Source organism: Tamandua tetradactyla, chromosome 23, assembly GCF_023851605.1.
Source record: "Tamandua tetradactyla isolate mTamTet1 chromosome 23, mTamTet1.pri, whole genome shotgun sequence".
NCBI lineage: Eukaryota > Metazoa > Chordata > Mammalia > Pilosa > Myrmecophagidae > Tamandua > Tamandua tetradactyla.
Genome location: NC_135349.1, coordinates 46,426,152 through 46,452,722, shown reverse-complemented (window position 1 = coordinate 46,452,722; position 26,571 = coordinate 46,426,152). Strand labels below are relative to the sequence as shown.

Sequence of the window (26,571 nt, the reverse complement as noted above, 5' to 3'; positions counted from 1 at the left end):
ATTCATTCATTCATTCATTCATTCACACTGCCAATATTTGTTGAAGACCTACAATATGCTGGGTCTTGTCCTAGACATTTGGGGGAACATTGGCCCCTGGCCCAATTGTTTCCTCAGTACACTTAATGGGACACAGAGACCTTTGATAACTATAAAGTGTGAAAATGAATGAGTGAATGAATGAATGTGAGCAGGGCAGGTTGGCATCCGGGAGCTTTCCACTCCTAGCAGGAGAAAAGTTTAGATACATCATCTTGGCTTAGATAAAAGGCTGGGTGTTTTTAAAATGTGGTAGTTTGGGAAATGGCATGGATTTTGGGTGCAGACCAGAAAATCCTCTGGAAGGACAAGATGTTCAGTTTTCGTACACTGTGGTTTGAGGGCCTTTCAGTATTTTTTTTTTAATGAAGTGGAAAAAGGAAATGCCAGCAAGGACAAATAAGGCCACTAAGGATTTGGAGCAGTTTTGGTTTACTGGGGGATAAAAATAAGTGTGCCTAGGCTTGAACCCTGGTTCTACCACTTGCTAACTGCATGACCTTAGGCAAGTTAAACTCTCCATGACAGTTTGAAATGGTAAAATGGGGATAATAATAGTGTCCACCTGGTAAGTTATTGTGAAAAAAATAATACGTGTAAAGCTCTAAGGGCAGTGGCACCTAATATATGTCATGCAATCTTATTCTTATCATAAAGCTCATAAACTGTGGCTACTTTTATCCACCAACTTCACTCCTAGCCGCTCGGAGTCCCCTCTCAGGGCCCCTCCCATTGGCCTCCCATTCCCGCCCACCCTGACGATCCCGCGACTTCTCCACCTCTCGCTCCGCCCCTTCTCGGAACAGCCTGACCTCACTCGCGCGATGCACGCCGGACCTTGTAGTCAGCTCGCAGAGTCCTGTCAGCGGGGGGAGGGGGCTCGCAGGTGAACCGCATTTCCCAGCGTACCTCGCGGCGGCGGCCGTAAAGCGCGGCAGCTCAACGGCCGGTTCCGGCTGAATGTCAGTACAGGGCTAAGGGCCGGGAAGGAAGGTGGCTGCTGGTCCCTTCACTACCTCCGCTTGTGCTGCCGCCAACGGCGCCCTGCTGCTCAACCGCTCAACCGCTCGGCCGCTCAGCCGCTCGGACATGAAACCGTGAAACAAGCGACGGGCCGTGGCCGCCGACATGTTTGGCCGCTCGCGGAGCTGGGTGGGCGGGGGCCATGGCAAGTCCTCCCGCAATATCCACTCCTTGGACCACCTCAAGTGAGTGTGTTGAGGGGGTGGAGGGGGCAGGCCTCGGATTTGGTCGCGGGGATGGGGGCTCATAGCCCCGGGCTGGGGGCGCTGGAAAGTGTGAGAGCTGAGGTGGGGGACAGAGAGAGGCGCTCGGGGAAGGCTGTATGGTAGTGAAGAGCGAGGGCACTGGAGTTAGGGCGCCTGGGGTCGAATCCTGATCCCGTCGCTCCTGGCTGTGTGACCTTGGGCTAGTAGCTTAGCTGCTTGTAAAGTGAGAGTAGGGATTTCATCTCATGAAAGCGGACATCGTTCTTGACGGGGGCAGACGATGGGCACCGAGCTTCCTGGGGTGGTACTTCTTAGGTTGAATAGCGTAAGAGTCAAGGGCTAGGATCCTGGAGTCAGACAGACCTGGGTTCCAATCTAGGTGTGTGAATTTAGGCCTGAGTTTCCTTAGCTGTATACTGGATATAATGACAGCACTTGCTTCTTAGGATTGTTTTTTGAGGGAGAATGCACTAAAACTCCTGCGAACAAGTGTTCAGTAAATGACAATAGTTGAAAACAAACAAACAAACAAACAAAAACAACCAACAAGCTATTTCCTGGGGGAAGGGGAAGGGGGAAAACAATCGGAAGGAGAGCCCTGGGGGTGTACAGGTGCCAAGCGCTGGTTCTGAGAAGCAGGAGTACAGAGAAATTAAGTGACTGTCTTTGCTGTCAGACCTGTATTCAAATCCTTACTCCACCCACTTAATGGCTGTATGACCTTGGGCAAATTGCTTCACCTCTGTGAGCCTCCACTGCATCTGCAAGTGGGGATGTTGGTTATTGTGCAAGGACTGAGTTATGTATGAAAAGAGATTAGTCCAGGGTCTGCCACATAGTAGGTGGCTAACAGTAGTAGTTGTGCTTATAAGCCCAACAAAGCATTCCCAGACTATCCTACTTAAGGTGCTACTTGCCCAATCCTTTTCAGTCAGTTAATTTCTACACCTCCACTGTCTGCAACTATCCTGTTTATTTTTACTTTTTTTCCTGCCTCCTGCTAAACTAGTACTTCCAGGAGGGCAGAAGCTGCTTGTTTTGTTCATAGCTGTATTCCGGCATCCAGGCTATGTGCAGCATACAGTAGGAACTCAATGGACACTTAAAGTATAAAAAAATGAATGAATGAATGAATTGGGAAAAGGTACAGAGCAGGCAGGCAGAGGCTTCAGGGGAATGTGGGGAAGGAGTGATGGAAAATAGAAATCTTTGAGGAGGAAGTGATCTGTAGTATGTGTGGTAGGAGTATGTAGACTTTTAGTAGTAAGAAATAGGCTGGTCTCCAGAGGGCATTCCCAGGATTACTAATGGGAAGGGAAAAGAATTTGGTGGGGGGGGGGGGGAGGGAAGGGGACAGGGGCCCATGGAAAGGGATTGGTAGGAGGGTAGTTGGATGGTAAGCTTCTCATTTGAGGAGATTCTGTGATTCTCAGTTGTGTCCCTTCTAGCATGAAGCAGGAGTTTAGTAAATGCTTGTGGGATTCAAAGTGGGGGTGCAGGGGAGCCTGGTGAGGGATGATTTTAGGGGATGCTGGGAGAAGACATGGGGGTGGAGGGAGGCCCAGGACAAGAATGGGAGTGGGTAGGGAAGCAGGAACTTAAATGGTAGGGCAGCTGGATGGTAAAGGAAGAGGCTTAAGGATTTCAGGAATTTAAGAGTGGGTGGGTATGGCTGAGGGAAGAGTGGTTATCTAGAGGAGATTGGGCCTCCTCCCAGCACCCAAGTACTTTCAGGCTCTCACCTAACTACCCTACTCTAGCCCCCCCCCTTTTTTTTTTCCTCTCTAGCCCTTTTTAATTCCTTTAATATTTATTGAATACTTGCTAAGGACTTCCTGTGCAGTATCTCCTTTAGTTGCCACAAATCTATGAATAAAAGGAACTCTTATTAGTTCTATTCTATAGATGTGCAAACTAGAGTCAAAGAGCTTAAGTCATTGGCCCCAACAGGTGATAACAGCTGAAAAGTGTCAGAGCCAGGATTTAAACCAAGGCAGTCTGACTTCAGAGTTTGTACTCGTTAAACTGTCTCTCTAAATAAAATTTCCCCTAAGTCAATTTGGGGAGAATTTTTACTTGGCTGAGCCTCACTGCCAATGGAGTATCTGCTGACCAGCCAGGCAATGGTAAAAGTTCTCAGGTTCCTCTGAAGTATCTTGGAAACTGCCCAGGTTAATTGTTTAGGTCTCATGTCTGTTGGGGACTTTATGGAAACCTGAACTGTTTGCCCTGGATCAGGCAGATCAATGTAATCCATATTACAGCCTGAAGAACTTGATGATTTGTGTATTGGTGTGGGGTTTAGAATGTCACAATGTATTTGGAAAAGAGTGCGCTAATGTCTAGGTGCCTGTTCCAATGCTTGTAATGCTCTTCATTTGACTCCGGTATCAAGCATCTTGGGCATTGGGTACAGAACAGCTCATTCCTACAGGGAGCTCTCAGGCTGGTGGGGAGACAGCCATAGTAACAGTTACTGTTCCATGGGAACCCTTATTGGAAGCTTTCTGGAGAGGGCAACACCAGAGTAGAGTCTTCGAGTACAAGTTGGAGTCATTGACTTGTGGAGTTGGGAGGGGGGCACCATAACTGGGTCCTTTGGTTTTGCAGGTGTGTTGAGGTAGAGATCGGTAGTTATGGGAAACAAGGCTGGAGGTAGAACTGGGCTTGTGCTTTATCTGACATTAAGATGACCACCTATCCCCATTTGCCTGGGACTGAGGGGTTTCCCAGGATATGGCACTAAAACTGGGGAAGTCTTGGGCAAACCAGGACAGATTTTTCATTCTATAGGCTCGAATCTACTCTTACCCTGACCGCGGCCACTGGAGTAAAGAGGAGAGGTAAAAATGTTTAAAAGAACTTGGAATTGACTATCCCCACTGCTGCATGCAGTTAGAGTGCTTGGGGCCACTCATTCCCACCTTTTAATAGACTCTAGTATTTACAGAAAAGTTGAGGGAGATAGTACAGAGAGCTGAAAGCTCTTTAACTACAGCTTCCTTCATCACATTCCCAGCTTGTAAATGAGAAAGAACAATGAAGGAAACTTCTGGTTAGACAGGCTTTTACTTTTGCTAAATGATGGAAAACTGTACCTGTGGTCTTTGTCTACTGAATTGAGTGACTTTGTTGAGGCAGACTGAAATAGTCAAGAGGTTTTTTACTACCTGTCATGGGTGGTTTATTGCCCAGACTAGTGGCAAGGCTGTGATGTTTACCAGCCGCCAAGCAGAACCTTGCTCATCGTTTGTGATGGAGCCATTTGATTGTTACTAAAACATGGTCTTTACCAAGAACTTCCAATCCACAAACTGTTAGAACTTTCTTGTTGTATTGTTGCCTTAATTCTGGCTGCCTTTGTGTGAGGGTCAAGATTCTTGGTTGCAAGTGAATGAAACCCAACTCAAATTGCTTAAGCCAGAAATGGAATTTATTAGCTCCAGTCAGTGAATTTGGGCTAAACCTAGTGTCAGAAATGAAGTGTCAAGAATCTGCCTCTTTCTGTCTCTCAGCTCTGCTTCTTTCTTGCTAGTGTCATTCTCAAGTAATTTCCAGGCTTTCACTATAATCAGCTTAGCAATCCCTGGAGAAAAGAGAGCTTCTTGTTTTTTTTTTAACATTGCCAGCAATTGTACAGAATTGAGCATCCTTAGACCAACTTGAATCTAGGCCCATCTCTGAGCTTTTCATTGTGGCCAGGAGAATGGAGAGCCCTAACTGGCCAAGACCTGCTTCGTACGCTTTCCTGGAGCCGAGGGTGGGATCAGCCCAAGCAAGTGGGCCAAAAATGGGAGAGAGGCATGGTTCCCACAGAAAAATTGGGGGTTGTTACCCAAAGAAGGTGGGGAGTGTATACCCAGCAGGCATATACTTACTACTTTTGGTATATTCAACTTTTGGTTAAGATAGTATTATTTTAAGAGCTTAGGGTATAAGAATCATTTTCTTAAGATATCATAGTCACCATATCACACTCCTTCCATGTCAAGGGTAAGTTCTTCCAGGCCTTCAAATTACCCTAGACTGTTCTCAGCCGTCTAGCGAGGGAGCACTGAGAAGGGCCCTTTAACTCAGGTTAGGGGCTCAGGAACATCCTTGGTAGGCAGACATCCCTCTAAATGGAGACCTAAAGGATGAGTAGTTACCAGGTAGTAAAGGGAGTGGGAGGTGGAAGGGAAGATGTTTCAGACTGAGAAGACAACATTTGAGAATGCCTGGAGGGGAGAGAGAACAAGTCACAATGGCAGAATACCAGTCATTTAGTAAGGAGTGTATATGGTGCTGGAGGGATACAAGATGGGAGAGTGAACCATGGGGAGGGGAGAGGTCAGGAAAAATCGGCAGAACCCAGGTCCTGCCACACCTTATAAATCATGTTAAGGCTGAGAACAGTGGGTAGCCATGAAAGCTCTGTTTTTTTTTTTTTACATATTTTTTTTATTAACACACCAAAACAACATACAAACATGAACACTCTTAGCATACAAACATTCCATACATGGTGTACAATCAGTGGCTCACAATATCATCACATACTAGTATATTCATCACCATGATCATTTTTCAGAACATTTGCATCACTCCAGAAGAAGAAGTAAAAGGAAGAAAGAACAAACTCACACATACCATACCCTTTACCCCTCCCTCTTATTGACTACTAGTATTTCCATCTACCCAGTATATTTGTTCCCCCTATTTTTTTCTATGCCCCTTACCACTCCCTTTTATTGATCATTAGTATTTCAGTCTACTCAATTTATTTTAGCACTTGTTCCCCCTATTATTTATTTATTTTAATCCATATGCTTTACTCATCTGTCCATACTGCAGATAAAAGGAGCATCAGACACAAGGTTTTCACAATCACATAGTCACATTGCGAAAGCTGTATCATTATACATTCATCTTCAAGAAACATGTCATGAAAGCTTTTTAACCTGAGGAGTGCTGTGGTCCAGCTGGTTTGAAGAAAGGATTGGAAGAGGGCTGGACCAGAGGTGGGATGCCACCTCAGGGAGCTGCTGCAGTCTTCTGGTGAATTCTGGTCACCGGAAGCCTGCTGCCATTCAAGTGTGTATCTCATGCCATTTCACGTTGATGGTCATTTTCACTCCATCGCTGATACACATGCTTTACACGGCCACCTGTCTGTATCTTTACTCTCTTCCTCTGAGTTTTCCTTTTTTCTCTCCTGCCCATCTCAGTGCTTAGCTGTACCTTTCAAATATCAATTATTTCATAAAAATTACCCTGCTGACTTCAGCCAGGGAGAAGTTTTACTGTCTTCTCAAACTACTCTTGGACTTTTTTTTGCTGTTGCAGTTAACACACTATATACTATCTTCTCATGACAAAGAGTAGACTGACTCTTGGGTCTGATAAGTTCCTCTGGCTTTATCCTAACATTGAATTAGATCCCCAGGAAGCTAGTCGTATCTTTTTATAATTTCAACCTAATCAGCCTGATTTCGACTTTTATCTAGGATTCCTTGAAGAGCTATCATGACATTGGTCATTAAATCTTTTAAATAAAATCTTCTTATGCAATAGATCCCCTCCCTGTCCCACCCCACCCTCAGAACAAGGAATAAGTCTGTGCCTCCTATTCAGGGGATCTTACTTCCTCTTAATAGAGAGCAAGGGAGCTCTGTAACCATTATAGAGTTGAGTTCTCTCTTCATGTTGGCTGTCAGGAAGCTCAAACTGGAGTGTTTTTCCTAATTATAGAAGCTTTTCCTCAGTATTCTGGCATAATTGTTTTCCTTGGCCTATCCTTCTTTATCATTTTATCTTATGGAACAGTATGATTTAGTTTACCTAGTGCTTTTTTTTTGTCCTTAGTGTAAGCATCAAGATTTTTGGGTACAAATAACAGACTGGCTCAAACAGCCTTGGCTTAAATAAGAGAATTCATTGGTTTATGGTACAGAAAAGTCTTTAAGTATGCAGACTTCAGATATGGATTGACTGGGGCACCAGCTCCATTTCCCTTATTCCCTTGGCTCTGCCCTCCTCTGTGTGGGGCCTTTGCCTTCAAGTTGACCTTTTTGTATCTGTAGCCCACCATACTGTTCAGAGGGAGAGGGAGCCCTTCTTTTCCCCCAAGTCTTTGCTCTGAAGACGTGGGTTTCTCTGTGTGGGCCACATGTCCATTCTGACTTGCATGGACCATCTTTGGCAGTCACGAGGGTCTCTGTAGCTAAGGCAGAGTCAACCCCATTCTGATTCCACTCAGTGGGGAGAGGGTGGACTGGGTGTTGGGGAGTCAGCCAGCCATGCCTACCACAGTAAACTTGGAAAATCATAAAGAGATTGAGGGTGCTGATGACAAGCACAGTTTTAATGTTCCCCTCTCACCAGTACTCAGTGTCTATTTTGCTTCCCCACCTGTCTGAATGTCCCTCTGAGATGTAGACTCTGCTGCGCTTTCTGAGCACCTAGCTCTGTCTGATTTAAGTGCAGTGAAAAACTGACTCACTGGTGTGAGTTAAGCAGCTGAGCCAGGTGGTAGCATACTCTTAACTGGCCTCCTGGAGTCTTCCTTTCTCTCTTCCATCCATTCTCCATCCAGAAGTCAAAATGTGCTTTTAAAGATGTAAGTCAGTTCCCCTCATGCCCCTGTCTGAATCCCTCCATTGACTTCTCATTGCACTTGGGATAATATTCAACCCCCTTTCTCTGGCCTACAAGGCCCTGTATGATCTGACCCCTGCCTCCCCTGCTCCCATCCCTAACAACACTGGCCGTTTTTTTCCCCAGACATTCAAGATTATTGGTTAGGGTCTTTGTACTAGCAGTCTTCTCTGCCTAGAGCATGCTTCCCCTAGATCAGTAGTTCTCAAACTGTAGCATGCATCAGAATGGCCTGGTAGCTGGTTACAGTGCATCCCTCAGGTTCCCTTTCTCTGGTTAGTGGGTCTGGATGGCCTGGGAATCTGCATTGGTAGCAAGTGGTCCAGTAGGTTAAGATAGAGGACTGTGCGAATAGGGAAATACTGCTGTAGATCTGAATACTGTATAGCTCAAACCTCATCCCATTTTTCTGTTCAGTTTTCTTTATTGTGCTTTTTAACATCAGAAACTGTATTATTTTGTTAAATATTTGTTTCTCTCCCCCAATTTAACATAAGCTTCATAAATGTAGGAGCCTTGTATGACTTGTTTACCTGGGTTTTGTCAGATGCCAGCACATGCCTTTGCCAGAGCTGTGACTTCTAGGGTTGAAAGCCCAGCCTACACCCCCGCCCTGACTCCTCTCTCCAGGCATTCTGGGCCCAGTCCCACTCCCTGGCCCAGTTTCACATTCTTGGGCTGTGATTCGTCAGGAGAAGCAACACCGTTCAGCTCCCTTCTCTAATCTTCTAGTCTGATTCCATCCTGTGTGGAGCTTCCCCTTGCTCTGATGGCTGGAGGCTGGACACTGGACAAATGGAGATTTTTCAAGGCATAGGGTGGGGCGCTTTGGGGAACATCTAGTGAGTCTGCCTGGTGCTGAGCAGGCCAAGCAAACATGGGCTCCATGCTCCTACTTCTCCCCCCACACTGGGACAATATTTGGAGGTGGGTCTGCATTGAAGGAAGGTGGATTTCTTGTGCTCCTAGGCTTCCATCTCTCTGCTTATCCTTTCTCACTTTCTGGCTTGCAGATAAGTTTCAGGATTTTCCTATCTTAAGAGACATATGACTGTAGAAAGTCATAAAATTTTTAGCTCTCTTCAGAAGCTACTATCACTTAAGATGAACCTGAACTTAGTATGTTTGTCTCTGAAATGGATGTAATTATTGATTTCTGCAGATTGTGAGGCTTTATTATTGTAATGGTCTAACTTGTGAAATGATTGTCTCTCTGGAGAAAGCAGGGTCTGGTAAGGTGGGATTTGTTTCCAATCTCTGGTCCTTGGTAATGAGCCTCTAGTGTGTTGGTTGCTGGTTGGCAGTAGGTTGCAGTTTTTTGGTCTCCAGACATTTCAACTTCTTAAGCTTATCTGTCAGTGTGGAGTCTGCTGATGTGCTAGGGTCTGATATTGGGACATTGCATTCTGGAGATATGATCATGCTGACTATTTTCTGAAGAACTGGAGTAAGGGTTTCTTGTAAGGACTTTTGTGAAAACTGATAGCCATTTCCATGACTTGGTTTATCTGTGTGTTTGTTTTTCTTATATATTAGGCATTCATAACTTCAGGGAAATGCTGGTTTAAGAAAAGCATTGTATACTTTATTGTTTGCACTTTCTTGAGTATAATGATTATAAGCAGGGAGTCTAGAATCAGACAACCTGGGTTCTTCCATTGTTGGTCCCATCTTGTGTTGCCTCAAGACCCTGTGCAGGTTCCCTTACCTCCCAGAGTCTCAGCCCCACAGGGTCATCCTGTGGTTAAATGAGTGAAGACCTCGGAAGCACTCAGAACCAGGCCTGGCCGTAGTAACTGTTTTGATGGTAATGATGATAATATGCACACAAAGTTTGAAAGCAAACATTACCACTCTTAACAGTCATTCTTATTGTACGAGAAAATGTAATCAAAATCTCAATTTGCTATAGTTGAATGCATGTCCAAGGTAATCATTCAGTGTTTGGAAATTTGTGTGAGAAGGGGTCACAGCTTTGTGCACAGAGATGGTTGTTGTGACATAGTTGGCCACTTAAGCTATTCGGTATCTTCCTGCCCAGCAGAGGATGAACTGCTGGGTTTATACTTCAGTGGCACACATTGTAGCATTATAGATTTACCAAGAGTTGTCAGTAACAACAACAACAAAATCTTCTATTTTAGTCCAAGGTGTGAAGATGATGGGCATGGAAATGGATATGCAATACGGGCTCAACCACTCAAAATATCCATAGGAAAGAAAAAAAGGCAAAGGAAATGCATTGCATCTCTAGTCATTGCATCTCTGGGCAGGGGCGTGATTGACAGTTGCCATTTTTTTTTGGTCATTTTTTTTGACGTTTCCAACTGTGCCAGTTTAAAAGGATTATGTATCCTAGAAAAGACGTTTTAATCCTGTTCCATCTTACTCCTGTTCCACCTTAATCCCTAGTCAGCAGTGTAGGTTAGAAATTTGATTAGATTATCTCCACAGAGATATGGCGCACCCAATTGATTAGAGAAAGATGTTATTCCACCCATTCCAGGTGGGTCTTGATTAGTTTGCTATAATCCTTTAAAAGGAAACATTTTGGAGAAGGCTTCAGACCCCAGAGAACCATGAGAGCCCAGGCAACCAGAGACCTTTGGAAATGAAGAAGGAGAATGCCCCTGGGGTTGCTTCATGAAACAAGAAGCCTGGACAGAAAGCTAGCAGACATTGCACCATATTCGCCACGTGCCTTTCCAGTTGAGTGAGAAACCCTGAACTTCATCAGCCTTTCTTGAGTGAAGGTGACCTCTTGTTGGTGCCTTAATTTGGACATTTCTATAGGCTTGCATTAATTGGGACATTTTCACGCCTTAGAACTGTAAACTTGCAACTTAACCCTTTTTAAAAGCCATCCTATTTCTGGTATATCACATTCCGGCAGCTAGCAAACTAGAATATCAACCTTTGAAAAAATGTGTGTCACTCTTATAAATCAGAAAGTTATTTAGACTATATATTTCTTAGATGGTTGCATTAATTGATCATTGATAGCCCAGGTATTAGATACAGCATTAAAACATTAAATCTTAATCCATTCAGCTCCTTCCTCCCACAGTACATTTAAGTGAATGTATAGTGAGGGTCTCGTCCTAAAATGTTACCTAAAGCAATGTGCTAGGCATTGTGGGGATCAAAAGATGAGCACAGAGCTGGTATAACAGTCACAGAACTTTAGAGCTTCAAATCTTGTGGGTTTTCTATATACCAGCAGCAAAGAAAATGAATGTTTCAATCAATACTATGTACAGTAGCCTCAAAAAACATCAAATACCTCAGAATAAATATAACAAAAGAAGTGCAAGACCTCTACCCAGTAAGCATTGAAAGAAATGTTGTAAATATTGTAATGTGACAACATTATAAAGATGTCAGTTCTCTCCAAATTAAACTATGGACTTAAGGCAGCCTCTAACAGGTATTTTTGTGAAAATTAACAAGTTGTTTAAAATTTTATATGGAAACACAAAAAGAATACCCAATATAATATTGAAAAATAAAAGATAAAGTAGTTGGAGGACTTACCACTTAGTAAGATCTCTTATAAAGCTTCAATAATCAGAGAACTTGTTATTGGCAAAAGGATAGGCAAGTGGATCAGTGAAACTAGAAAGTCCAGAAAGAGACCCACATACATACAGTCGCCAGGTTAATGAGAGGTTACACTGGAATGCAGTGGAGAATGAAGGCCTTTGTAGTAAATGGTGCTGGGTCCATGAGATAGCCATATGGAAACTGAATTTTAGCCAATACCTTACATTATACATAAAAACCAGTTCCAGATGTAGTCTAAGTCAAGAAATGAAGGCTTTTTAAAAATATCATCTTTAGAAAAAGAACCTATCCTTTCTTTATGACCTTGAGGTGGTCAAGGACTTCTTAAACTTGCTATCAAAAATGCTGTCCATAAGTCCATAAATGTACAAATTTAAAAAATGTTTTTTGCATGAGGAAGAACAAAGGAATGTCATTACTGCAGGGTGCTGAAAATAGATGGTAATTAATATTTTAAAATTTTACCTCATCTGTGAGACTAAAGCAAAGAATGTTTATTTGGTACAAAATTTATATTTTGACTAGTGCATTTCCTAATATAACTTATATAGACAGCTTAATTGAATGCCATAAGTACATGGAACCTTGAGTAGGACATGCGATTTTGTTGGTTTGTCCAGAGTGATGCCTCAATAAATCCCAGAGTGATTTGAACAGTGAATAAAGAAGTATTTGTAAAGTCCCCCTCAGGGAATAGTGAGAAAGGGGGGAAATTCAGCTTCCCCAAGTTGAATTCTTGAAATTCTCACAAGCAGTGTGGACAACCAAAGCTATAGGCTGAGCCCCCAGTCTTGGGGTTTGTTTGTATGAAACTTGACCCCCCAAAGGATAGGTCAAGCCTACTTGAAATTAGGCCTAATAGTCATCCCCCAAGAGAACCTCTTTTGTTGCTCAGATGTGGCCTCTCTCTCCAGCAAACACAACAAGCAAACTTACCACCCTCCCCCTGTCTACGTGGGACATGACTCCCAGGAGTGTGGACCTTCCTGGCATTGTGGGACAGAAATCCTGGAATGAGCTGAGACTCAGCATCAAGCGATTGAGAAAACCCCTAGAATAAGCTGAGACTAAGCATCAGGGGATTGAGAAAACCTTCTGAACCAAAAGGGGGAAGAGTGAAATGAGACAAAATAAGTGTCAATGACTGAGAGATTCCAAACAGAGTCGAGAGGCTATCCTGGAGGTAATTCTTATGCCTTAAATAGATATCACCATGTTAGTCAAGATGTAGGGGAGAGGCTGGAGAGAACTGCCTGAAAATGTGGAGCTGTGTTCTATTGGCCATGTTTCTTGAAGATGATTGTATAATGATATAGCTTTCACAGTGTGACTGTGTGATTGTGAGAACCTTGTGTCTGATGCTCCTTTTATCTACTTTATCAACAGACGAATAAAACATATGGAATAAAGATGAATAATAAGGGGAACAAATGTTAAAATAAATTTAGAGTGAAATGCTGGTGATTGGTGAGGGTGAGGGGTAGGGGGTATGCTATGTATGAATTTTTTTCTGTTTTCTTTTTCTGAATAGATGCGAATGTTCTGAGAAATGGTCATGATGATGAATATGCAACTGTGTGATGATATTGTGAATTACTGATTATATATGTAGAACAGAATGATAAAAAATTACGAATGTTTGCGTTTGGTGTTTTTCGGTATTTTAAAAAAATTTAAGAATTAATTAAAGAAAAAAAAAAAAGAAACCTCTGTCCAGCAAGGGGAAGGCTGATAAATTGGACTACATTAAAATTAAGAACTTCTACTCACCAAAAAGACCACCATAAAGAGAGTAAAAAGGCAAGCTACAGTCAGAGAAAATATTCACAATATATATAATCAGTGAAGGAGTCATACTCAAGGTATGTAAAGAACTCCATTAACGAAATAAGAAAAAAAGTCACTCAATCTAATAAAATAATGGGCAAAGCTTGCATAAAAAAATGTGTAAATGGCTCACAAACATTAAAAGGCCCTCAATTTCATTAGTCATAATGGAAACATAAATTAAACCGCCAACATGATAGATACCAGTTAAGCTCAGCAAAATGGCTCACCTGAAAGAGGCAGAGAATACCAGGGGTTGGCGAGGCAGTGGAGCAACTGGAACTCTCAGACTTGGTCTCCAGGCCACCTGGCTAAGGGCGAGTTCTGACTGTCCTGAGCCTGAGTTGTTGTCTTAGCCTGTGCAGTGGATGCACCATACCTGGGAGCTCTTAGAATTTTCTTTTCAGTACTTACTACCTTGCCTTTTCCACTGAGTTTTTCTGTAAGGGCCTCCTACTAGTTACCAGGGTATCTTTCTGATTATTTAATGAATGCAATGATGACAACAGCTACCACCACCACCACCACCACCACAACAGCTCACACTTGTATAGAGTTTATACAACAGCCAGGCCCTGTTATTTAGTTATCTATTTACTTATTTTTTCCTCCCAACACCACCAGAAGAGCTAAGTACTAAATTATTTAGGTACTATTGTTGCTCCCATTTTACAGATAAGAACGCTGGGGTGCCTAAGACTAAGTGACTTATTCAAGGTCACTCAGCTAAGATGTGATGGAACTGCATTCAGACCCTGGCATTCTGTTATTAATGTCTGCTGTCTTTCAAATAAGGATTAGGGGACTACACCCAATTCAGGGGTAATTCAGTGGTTCTGGGGTTGGGCTAGAACCTGACACTTTGATAGGTGGTTCTAATGTAAGAGGTCTGAAAAATCTGAAAAATTGCTCCCTAAGCTTTTTGGAAAAACTCTTGGGGGCAGATGCCCCTGGTGCAGATAGAGACATATAGACTTGCAGATGAATCCCTGTTTTGGTTTGCTCATGCTGCCGGAATGCAGTATACCAGAGATGGAGTGGCTTTTTTTTTTTTTTTTTTCTTTTTTCACATGGGCAGGCACCGGAAAACTGTATTGGCTTTTATAAAGGATATTTATTAAGTTACAAGTTAGAATTGTAAGACCATAAAAATGTCCAAATTAAGGTGTCAGTAAGAGGATATCTTCACTCAAGAAAGGCTGATCTTGACCAGGGTTTATTTGTTACATAGGAAAGTGTATGGTGATGTCCGTTGGCCCTTTGCTCCTGGGTTTTGTTGCTTTCAGCTCCTGGTTCCAGTGGCCTCCTCTCTGCTTCTGTCTCCAAGCATCTCCAAATGTCTGTATGTAACGTCTTCTCTCTCTGTTGGCTCTGAACACTCTCTCCATGAGCTCTTTTAAGGACTCTGGTAAACTAATCAAGACCCACCTTGAATGGGCAGGCTCACATCTCCATGGAAATAGTCTAATCAGAACGTCCCGACCAAACAATAGATTTGTGCCTGCAAGATTGAATTGGATTAAAAGAACATGGCTTTTCTGGGGTACATAACAGTTTGAAACCAGCACAGTCCCCTGCAATTCACCCGCAAGGTTCAAGTATGCTGTAGAGTTGCCCAGTCATGAGGGAAGCTAGCCTTGAGCTCCCACATGCAACTCTGTCTGCATATATGGGTGGGGTGGGGTATTTCTATTTTTGGAGAGCTATTCTAGTTATTGCATTTTTAGGGCAAGAAAACTGTTATATATGATAGGACATTGGTGGCAGATACATGACATTACTCATTTGTCAGAACCCGTAGGAAAGAATACACAGAGGGAACCCTAATGTAAATTGTAGGTTGTAGTAACTAAAATTGTATCAATATTGATTCATCAGTGTTAACAAATGTACCACACTAATACAGAATGTTAATAGGGGAAACTGGGTAGGAGTTAGGGGCAGGGGAAGAGTGTATAGGAACTTTACTTTCTGTGCAATTTTTCTGTAAATGTAAAAGTGCTCTAGACACAAAGTTTACTATTGAAAGAAAAAGCTCAAGCTTTGGACTTATATAAGAAATTACATGCAATTCTAATTATTTAAGATAATTAATTGATCAAGTGATTGATTATACCATGTATTTAAAATATAACAAATACCAACAATAGGAATAAATAAAACCCGTCCCCCTTAAATTGTATATTGCTTCTCATTGTTCCATCTGCAGGGTTCTTTCCAGGCCTCACTCTCACCACTTCCCTCACCCCCACCCCAAACTGAAGGTGGCCATAAAAGAAATCAGGAAATATCTTCCTGGGTTGCCTCCATGGTGTCCCTTTCTCCATCCCAAGTCTTAGTTTCCAGTGATAGTGCCTGGACCCTGGAGAAACCACTCTATCTTAAAAGCTGCACTAAGTGGTGCTCCCAGGATTTCCAGCTATCAGCCCCCACACTACTTGTTACTGGCCTCAGCCATGCTTTTGATCTCTCTCACCATTGGCTGAGAGGGCTTTGAGGATAGGGCAGTGACCACTTCTCTGTACTCCTTCCAGGCATGCCCAGATGGATGAAAAACAGTGTGACATAGCTTCTCAAGTCCATACTTCTCAAGCCCCTTTAACTTTGTGAATTTAATTGTCTGTACTCAGCAAATAAGATTGTTGCCCTTGAACTGCAAGCCAGCCACTCCACTTGAGCCATCAGTTCCAACTGGGGTGCTGCATTTTATGGGGGTTTAAGGGTAGTCCAAGGATAACTTTCATTGCACAAAATTTTTACCCCAGCCACTGGCTTTGGAAAATACTCCCTGTAAGCTGTGTTTCTCCCTTTCTAAATGTCTGCATGCAGCCTGGCTACAGGTTTTGTGTTGGGCCTCTGCTCCACCGGTGTGCTGGTTTGAAACTGTTATGTACCCCAGAAAAGCCATGTTATTTATTTATTTATTTTTTTATTAATTAACGGAAAAAAAGAAATTAACCCAACATTTAGAAATCATACCATTCTACATATGCAATCAGTAATTCTTAACATCATCACATAGATGCATGATCATCATTTCTTAGTACATTTGCATCGGTTTAGAAGAACTAGCAACACAACAGAAAAAGATATAGAATGTTAATATAGAGAAAAGAAATAAAAGTAATGATAATAGTAAAAAAACAAACAAACAAACAAACAAAAAAACCTATAGCTCAGATGCAGCTTCATTCAGTGTTTTAACATGATTACTTTACAATTAGGTATTATTGTGCTGTCCATTTTTGAGTTTTTGTATCTAGTCCTGTTGCACAGTCTGTATCCCTTCAGCTCCAATTACCCATTATCTTACCCTGTTTCTAACTCCTGCTGGACTCTGTTACCAATGACATATTCCAAGTTTATTCTCGAATGTCGGTTCACATCAGTGGGACCGTACAGTATTTGTCCTTTAGTTTTTGGCTAGACTCACTCAGCATAATGTTCTCTAGGTCCATCCATGTTATTACATGGTTCATAAGTTTATCCTGTCTTAAAGCTGCATAATATTCCATCGTATGTATATACCACAGTTTGTTTAGCCACTCGTCTGTTGATGGACATTTTGGCTGTTTCCATCTCTTTGCAATTGTAAATAACGCTGCTATAAACATCAGTGTGCAAATGTCCGTTTGTGTCTTTGCCCTTAAGTCCTTTGAGTAGATACCTAGCAATGGTATTGCTGGGTCGTATGGCAATTCTATATTCAGCTTTTTGAAGAACCGCCAAACTGCCTTCCACAGTGGTTGCACCATTTGACATTCCCACCAACAGTGGATAAGTGTGCCTCTTTCACCGCATCCTCTCCAGCACTTGTCATTTTCTGTTTTGTTGATAATGGCCATTCTGGTGGGTGTGAGATGATATCTCATTGTGGTTTTGATTTGCATTTCTCTAATGGCCAGGGACATTGAGCATCTCTTCATGTGCCTTTTGGCCATTTGTATTTCCTCCTCTGAGAGGTGTCTATTCAAGTCTTTTTCCCATTTTGTAATTGGGTTGGCTGCCTTTTTGTTGTTGAGTTGAACAATCTCATTATAAATTCTGGATACTAGACCTTTATCTGATATGTCATTTCCAAATATTATCTCCCATTGTGTAGGCTGTCTTTCTACTTCCTTGATGAAGTTCTTTGATGCACAAAAGTGTTTAATTTTGAAGAGCTCCCATTTATTTATTTCCTTCTTCAGTGCTCTTGCTTTAGGTTTAAGGTCCATAAAACTGCCTCCAATTGTAAGTTTCATAAGATATCTCCCTACATTTTCCTCTGTTTTATGGTCTTAGACCTAATGTTTAGATCTTTGATCCATTTTGAGTTAACTTTTGTATAAGGTGTGAGATATGGGTCTTCTTTCATTCTTTTGCATATGGATATCCAGTTCTCTAGGCACCGTTTATTGAAGAGACTGTTCTGTCCCAGGTGAGTTGGCTTGACTGCCTTATCAAAGATCAAATGTCCATAGATGAGAGGGTCTATATCTGAGCACTCTATTCGATTCCATTGGTCGATATATCTATCTTTATGCCAATACCATGCTGTTTTGACCACTGTGGCTTCATAATATGCCTTAAAGTCCGGCAGCGCGAGACCTCCAGCTTCGTTTTTTTCCCTCAAGATGTTTTTAGCAATTCGGGGCACCCTGCCCTTCCAGATAAATTTGCTTATTGGTTTTTCTATTTCTGAAAAATAAGTTGTTGGGATTTTGATTGGTATTGCATTGAATCTGTAGATCAATTTAGGTAGGATTGACATCTTAACTATATTTAGTCTTCCAATCCATGAACACGGTATGCCCTTCCATCTATTTAGCTCTTCTGTGATTTCTTTTAGCAGTTTTTTGTAGTTTTCTTTATATAGGTTTTTTGTCTCTTTAGTTAAATTTATTCCTAGGTATTTTATTCTTTTAGTTGCAATTGTAAATGGGATTCGTTTCTTGATTTCCCCCTCAGCTTGTTCATTACTAGTGTATAGAAATGATACAGATTTTTGAATACTGATCTTGTAACCTGCTACATTGCTGTACTCATTTATTAGCTCTAGTAGTTTTGTTGTGGATTTTTCCGGGTTTTCGACGTATAGTATCATATCGTCTGCAAACAGTGATAGTTTTACTTCTTCCTTTCCAATTTTGATGCCTTGTATTTCTTTTTCTTGTCTAATTGCTCTGGCTAGAACCTCCAACACAATGTTGAATAATAGTGGTGATAGTGGACATCCTTGTCTTGTTCCTGATCTTAGGGGGAAAGTTTTCAATTTTTCCCCATTGAGGATGATATTAGCTGTGGGTTTTTCATATATTCCCTCTATCATTTTAAGGAAGTTCCCTTGTATTCCTATCTTTTGAAGTGTTTTCAACAGGAAGGGATGTTGAATCTTGTCAAATGCCTTCTCTGCATCAATTGAGATGATCATGTGATTTTTCTGCTTTGATTTGTTGATATGGTGTATTACATTAATTGATTTTCTTATGTTGAACCATCCTTGCATACCTAGGATGAATCCTACTTGGTCATGATGTATAATTCTTTTAATGTGTTGTTGGATACGATTTGCTAGAATTTTATTGAGGATTTTTGCATCTATATTCATTAGAGAGATTGGTCTGTAGTTTTCTTTTTTTGTAATATCTTTGCCTGGTTTTAGTATGAGGGTGAAGTTGGCTTCATAGAATGAATTAGGTAGTTTTCCCTCCGCTTCAATTTTTTTGAAGAGTTTGAGGAGAGTTGGTACTAATTCTTTCTGGAATGTTTGATAGAATTCACATGTGAAGCCGTCTGGTCCTGGACTTTTCTTTTTAGGAAGCTTTTGAATGACTAATTCAATTTCTTTACTTGTGATTGGTTTGTTGAGGTCATCTATTTCTTCTTGAGTCAAAGTTAGTTGTTCATGTCTTTCCAGGAACCCGTCCATTTCATCTAAATTGTTGTATTTATTAGCGTAAAGTTGTTCATAGTATCCTGTTATTACCTCCTTTATTTCTGTGAGGTCAGTAGTTATGTCTCCTCTTCCATTTCTGATCTTATTTATTTGCATCCTCTCTCTTCTTCTTTTTGTCAGTCTTGCTAAGGGCCCATCAATCTTATTGATTTTCTCATGGAACCAACTTCTGGTCTTATTGATTTTCTCTATTGTTTTCATGTTTTCAATTTCATTTATTTCTGCTCTAATCTTTGTTATTTCTTTCCTTTTGCTTGCTTTGGGATTAGTTTGCTGTTCTTTCTCCAGTTCTTCCAAGTGGACAGTTAATTCCTGCATTTTTGCCTTTTCTTCTTTTCTGATATAGGCATTTAGGGCAATAAATTTCCCTCTTAGCACTGCCTTTGCTGCGTCCCATAAGTTTTGATATGTTGTGTTTTCATTTTCATTCGCCTCGAGGTATTTACTAATTTCTCTTGCAATTTCTTCTTTGACCCACTTGTTGTTTAAGAGTGTGTTGTTGAGCCTCCACGTGTTTGTGAATTTTCTGGCACTCCACCTATTATTGATTTCCAACTTCATTCCTTTATGATCCGAGAAAGTGTTGTGTATGATTTCAATCTTTTTAAATTTGTTAAGACTTGCTTTGTGACCCAGCATATGGTCTATCTTTGAGAATGATCCATGAGCACTTGAGAAAAAGGTGTATCCTGCTGTTGTGGGATGTAATGTCCTATAAATGTCTGTTAAGTCTAGCTCCTTTATAGTAATATTCAGATTCTCTATTTCTTTATTGATCCTCTGTCTAGATGTTCTGTCCATTGATGAGAGTGGTGAACTGAGGTGTCCAACTATTATGGTATATGTGTCTATTTCCCTTTTCAGTGTTTGCAGTGTATTCCTCACGTATTTTGGGGCATTCTGGTTCAGTACGTAAATATTTATGATTGTTATGTCTTCTTGTTTAATTGTTCCTTTTATTAGTATATAGTGTCCTTCTTTGTCTCTTTTAACTGTTTTACATTTGAAGTCTGATTTGTTGGATATTAGTATAGCCACTCCTGCTCTTTTCTGGTTGTTATTTGCATGAAATATCTTTTCCCAACCTTTCACTTTCAACCTATGTTTATCTTTGGGTCTAAGATGTGTTTCCTGTAGACAGCATATAGAAGGATCCTGTTTTTTAATCCATTCTGCCAGTCTATGTCTTTTGATTGGGGAGTTCAGTCCATTAACATTTAGTGTTATTACTGTTTGGATAATATTTTCCTCTACCATTTTGCCTTTTGTATTATATAGATCATATCTGACTTTCCTTCTTTCTACACTCTTCTCCATACCTCTCTCTTCTGTCTTTTCGTATCTGACTCTAGTGCTCCCTTTAGTATTTCTTGCAGAGCTGGTCTCTTGGTCACAAATTCTCTCAGTGACTTTTTGTCTGAGAATGTTTTAATTTCTCCCTCATTTTTGAAGGACAGTTTTGCTGGATATAGGAGTCTTGGTTGGCAGTTTTTCTCTTTTAGTAATTTAAATATATCATCCCACTGTCTTCTAGCTTCCATGGTTTCTGCTGAGAAATCTACACATAGTCTTATTGGGTTTCCCTTGTATGTGATGGATTGATTTTCTCTTGCTGCTTTCAAGATCCTCTCTTTCTCTTTGACCTCTGACATTCTAACTAGTAAGTGTCTTGGAGAACGCCTATTTGGGTCTAATCTCTTTGGGGTGCGCTGCACTTCTTGGATCTGTAATTTTAAGTCTTTCATAAGAGTTGGGAAATTTTCAGTGATAATTTCTTCCATTAGTTTTTCTCCTCCTTTTCCCTTCTCTTCTCCTTCTGGGACACCCACAACACGTATATTTGTGCGCTTCATATTGTCCTTGAGTTCCCTGATACCCTGTTCAAATTTTTCCATTCTTTTCCCAATAGTTTCTGTTTCTTTTTGGAATTCAGATGTTCCATCCTCCAAATCACTAATTCTATCTTCTGTCTCTTTAAATCTATCATTGTAGGTATCCATTGTTTTTTCCATCTTTTCTACTTTATCCTTCACTTCCATAAGCTCTGTGATTTGTTTTTTCAGTTTTTCTATTTCTTCATGTTCAGCCCATGTCTTCTTCATGTCCTCCCTCAATTTATCGATTTCGTTTTTGAAGAGGTTTTCCATTTCTGTTCGTATATTCAGCATTAGTTGTTTCAGCTCCTGTATCTCATTTGAACTATTGGTTTGTTCCTTTGACTGGGCCATATTTTCAATTTTCTGAGCGTGATCCGTTATCTTCTGCTGGCGTCTGGGCATTTAGTCAGATTTCCCTGGATGTTGGACCCAACAGGTTGAAAGATTTTTCTGTGAAATCTCTGGGTTCTGTTTTTCTTATCCTGCCCAGTAGGTGGTGCTCGTGGCACACGTTTGTCTGTGGGTTCCACCAGTAAAAAGTGCTGTGGGTCCTTTAACTTTGGAAAACTCTCACCGTGGGGGAGGTTCGCCAGCTGAAGCGACTTGGAAGAGTGCCAGCCGGCTTGGGGGTCTGAATGCGGGGAGGGTCGCCATCCTCCGCAGCCTGGGAGAGCGCCCGACTGAATTTCCTAGTCAGCCCAGGGCGCCAAGCGTGGCGGGAGGGCACCAGCCGCCGCAGCCCGGGAGAGTGCACCGTTCCCAGCCGGACCGGGGAGTCACGTGTTTGAAAGGCACCCCCCCCGTCACCGTTCTCCGCGGTCTGGGGATTTCCGACCCAACTCTCTCAGTTGGTCCAGGGGGCCTCGCGTGGTGGGGGAGCCAGCCGCCACGGCCCAAGGGGACCGCCTGCCCAATTCTGCCAGCTGGCCTGGGAAGGAGGAAGGGAGGGACTCCGGCCACTTGCCGTCCCGCCCGGGAAAGCCCGCGCCCCTCGGCGATCTCACCGGAGCTGGTTCTCCCAGACAGTCAGCCGTTCCCGGATGGGGTACGCCGTCCCTTTGATCTCTGTCGTGGCTCCGGGAGCTGCTCTGTATCGTCTCCACTCCCCCAGTAGCTGTTCTGGAGGAGGAAAGGTGAGGGTGGCAATGCTGTCGAGGACGGTGGCGGAGGAGCCGGTGAAGGCGGAGGAGGGCACGGTGGTGGTTGGAGAGCCGCCGGAGCAGGAGGAGAAAGGGAAGGATAAGATGGCGGATGGAGCGCCGCCGGAGCAGAAGGGGGAAGAGGAGGGCTGGATGGCGGCGGGAGCGCTGCCGGCGGAGAAAGAGGGAGAGGACGGCTAAGCCATGTTATTTTAATCCAATCTTGTGTGGGCAAATGTGTTGTTGTTGTGGGACTCTTTGACTAGGTTGTTTCCATAGAAATGTGACCCTGCCAATTCAGGGTAGGTCTTAATCCATTTACCAGAATCCTTTAAGAAGGAAATATTTTGGAGAAAGCACCCAAGCTTGGATACAGAAAATGCCCCAGGAGATGCTAAGCTAAAAGATGAAATTTAGAGTTTTGCCCTAGAGAGGCTAAGAGAAGACCTACAGTGCTTAGAGAAGGAAAATGCCCCAGCAGAAGCTAGAAGGACCCATAGGAGGTGAGAGAGCTATTTTGGAAACCAACCCAGGAAAGAAGGGCCAGCAGACATTGACATATACCTTCTCATGTGACAGAGAAAACCCAGATGTGATTGACCTCTCTTAAATGAAGGTATCTTCTTGTTGATGCCTTAATTTGGACATTTTTATGACTTTGGAACTATAAATTTTTAACCTAATAAATTCCCTTTGTAAAAGCCAACCCATTTCTGATATATTGTATTCTGGCAGCATTAGCAAACTGAAAGAATCGGCATTAAAATCAACCTGGAAATCATGTGAAAAAGGCCAATGCTGGTTCTTCCCTTAGTCCTGCTGAATTTGAATTTCCAGGTGGGCTCTGGATGCTCCCAACTTTATCCACCTCTTCAGGCAATTCTCTTGCCCTCTGGAGTTTACGAATGGCTTTCATCAGGAGTTTCATTGTTTTCTTGCTTCAGTTTATGTTGGTTGTCTTGGCTGTTTAACACTTCAGTGCACTGTCTGCCATTTTTCTCAGCTGGTGAGTTATGTCTAATGCTGTCTCCAAAATGCTGCTAATGGTCCTTGAGCCTGGTTTCCATTTCAGTTGGTTGGCAATCTCTGACTTTTCTCTTTTTCCATTCTCTCAGGTATCTGTACCATGTTTTGACCAAAAATACCACAGTCACGGAACAGAACCGGAACCTGCTAGTGGAGACCATCCGTTCTATCACCGAGATCCTGATTTGGGGAGATCAAAATGACAGCTCTGTATTTGAGTAAGAGTTTCTATTTTTTTTGTTTGTTGTTTTGATTCTTTTTTCCTTGGAATACTTTTCTAAATGTATGCTATGAGTCATTCCTGATGATGTCAGGATTTGACAGTAATTTGGTTTTACAGAGGTAGCTATATCTATCTATCCATATAAAATGTCCTTGAAACACTTTAAAAATGCAAGTCAAAAATGGGGAAGTTATGGAAATAAATGCCTAGAAAATCTGAAAATATCATGGATAATTTTCCAACTGTCTTTGTTATCTCCCCAAAAGAAGTAGAAAATGTCCTGGGTAGATTCTAAGTGAACTGAAAGCACCTGCTCTGGATGAGTCACTGAAGGCTAATATTCGTTGTGTTTACTGTTGGTCCAGCACAATGATGAGCTCTTTATGAGGTTATCCATCTCATTTAGGTCTCCCAACAACCCCCTGGACTAGAGGCCCTGTTGTCCCCTTTTTTGCTCAAGGTCATTCAGCTAGTAAGTGGTGGAGGAGCAGCTCACACCTAGAGCCCATGAAAGGACTTCTTATTCTCACACTACCTAGGTGAACAATTTTAGGTCATGCTCTTTGCCTCCCTGAGCCTCAGTTTCCTTATCTTTAAGGGAAGAAGTAGAAAGTTCCCTACTGAATGCTGTTGTAAAATAGTTATTCAGTAAATGGTAGCAAATGATGGGAAAGCTGTCACTGCTGAACAGCTAAGAGGCAAATGCTGTAACCATGAACTCTCTCCCCATTAGACCTCTCTTGAAGGCTAAGTGCAGGATAATAACCAAAAACAGACTACAAAAACTATACTCTCAATGATAAGTATTGAGGTCACCTTTAAAACCCACATAATAAAGAAAGGTGTTCTATTTTCCAACCTGGCCTCTTATAAGGTATCCTGACTTTTGGGATATCTCACTGTTTTCATCAGTAAGGTTATCTAAGGTAAAGCTACTTGTGTAAAATGCAAACTCCTTATAATGCAAAGCTTCTGTGACACTGGCCATGATCCCCAGAGGAAACATATGATTAATAAACTGAGGTATTTCTTATGAAAAGGATTGCCTTTCTTGAAGGATTCATGGGAAATTAAAATTTTTGTTTGTTACCTGTTTTTGGAAATGAGAAAGACCCTTGGGGAGAGGACTAGAAATTCTCTCTTCCTTTACTAGAATGGACTTTCTTAGTTCTGCTCTCATCTTAGTAAAACTGCTAGAACTTTTATAGTTCTGGTGATTCCTAAGCAACTACCCAATAGAGTCTCTAATGAATGTGTTTGTTTTAAATAAATTTTTAAATATGGAATAATTTTTTACAGAAAAGTTGCAAAGAGAGTACAGAGAGTTCTGGTATACTGTTCACCCAGTTTCCCCATGTTGACATATTACCAGGATGCATTTATCAGAAATAAGAAACTGATGTTAGCACATTACTATTATGTAAACTCAAGACTTTATTTGAATTTCACCCGTTTTTCTATTAACATCCTCTTTCTGTTCCAGCATCCCATCCAGGAGACCACGTTGCATTTAGTTGTCATGTCTCCAGGTCTCCTTTGGGCTATGATGCTTTCTCAGTCTTCCCTTGTTTTTCATGACCCTGACAGTATTGAGGAGCACTGGCCAGTTCTCCTATAGAATGTCCTACCAGTCTGGGTTTGTCTGTTTTTCTCATGTTTAGTCTGGGCTGGTGGGTTTTCAGGACAAATGGCAAAGATGTTTAGTGCCATTTTCATCACATTCATGACATTCACAAGGCATTGCTGGTGGTGTTAATCTGGTCACTTAGTTAAGGTGGTTTCTGCTCTGGAAAGTTACCTTTCCCTTTCCCTATGCTAGTCTTTGAAAGTGAGGCACTTAAGTCTGCCCACCCTCAAGGGGTAGTTAAGAAATGGCAGCTGAGCTCTACTTCCTGGATGGGGCAGTATCTGTATATATTACTTGGTTTTCTGTGCAGAAGATTTGTCCTTTCTCCCCATTTATTTTATTATTTTTATTTTTAAAGTTTTTATTCTAATACTCCATATATATATTTATTCAGTCACTTATTTATAATAGTATGGACTCATGAATATATACTTATTTTATACTTTGGATTATAATATAATACTATATTATTTATTTGGTTGCTCAAATTGTTCCAGCTTTGGCCATTGGGAGCTCTTTCAGGTTGGCTGCTGTGTCCCTCTGATCTGTCCTGTCCTTTTGTTTTTTGACCACTTCCTTTCTTTCAGGTACTATAAGATGCTCTGCACTTATTTTGTATTTTTTCAGTCCCAGCCTAGAACCAACCATTTCTCCAAGAAGCCCCTCAGTCCTCAAGGAAGTTTTCAGAAAGTCTAGTCTCCCGGATTTCACACTAGACTTACTGAATCAGTCTCTGGGCCAGATCTAGGTACAGGCATTTTAACTGGTTACCACATTGATTTCTGTATGCCAGTGAGTTTGTTGGGTGAAATGTGGGAGCCGCTGGTTTTATACATTCTGAAGTGAAGGTGGATAAAATAGGCCAACTGATATAAATATGCTGGGGATCAACATGCATGGCATTTGCAGGCAAACTGGCTCCTAGAATCAGGGTTGGAAAAGATTTTAGGGATCTTTTCTAGATCATATTTATTCATTTATTTATCCTTTCATGGATTCAAACAAACAGTGCAGCAGTGAGCAAGTGTTAGCCACATGACCCTGCAGTCCTGGAGCTGGCAGATGAGACTGAAGAGACCCCAAAACTAAGGCCACCAGGGGACACAAGGGTTTCCTCTGTTTCTTAACTAAGAATTCATTAGGTCTTAGCTTGGAGACAGAGAACACCTAACTAGAAACATCATTTTCTTCCTTTTAAAAGGGCTTTGTTTCTTTCCCAAGATCAAAAGAGTCAGTGAGTACCCCCAAAAAGCCAGTGTTTCCCAGGCTGTGTGTAGACAAGTGTGGTGTCCAGAGCAAGAAAGCTAAAAGCAAACTTGGAGACTGGTTAGGGTCCCTGTACTGTGCTAGCACCTTCGTATTTCTTTCTATGGAAACTACAACTTGACAATTTGGAACCAAAATTCATATTTGACATTATCGCATCCCTTCACAAGGAATTTCAGT

General features: G+C 41.8%; 1 protein-coding gene across 6 annotated transcripts in view; it reads left to right on the top strand.

Annotated features, from left to right (window-relative positions):
- Positions 1-952: 952 nt before the first annotated feature.
- Positions 953-26,571, top strand: part of CLEC16A (C-type lectin domain containing 16A) — a 285,111-nt gene continuing 259,492 nt past the window's right edge. For 5 of the 6 annotated variants that reach the window (XM_077141803.1, XM_077141801.1, XM_077141802.1 and 2 more), the window contains exons 1-2: positions 953-1,247; positions 23,365-23,493. In XM_077141803.1, the coding sequence (XP_076997918.1) occupies positions 1,168-1,247; positions 23,365-23,493 (209 nt within the window). In that variant the 5' untranslated portion in view covers positions 953-1,167. Of the gene's footprint in view, positions 1,248-23,364; positions 23,494-26,571 lie in introns of those variants that run through there. The other variant, XM_077141804.1, reaches the window with a different exon arrangement.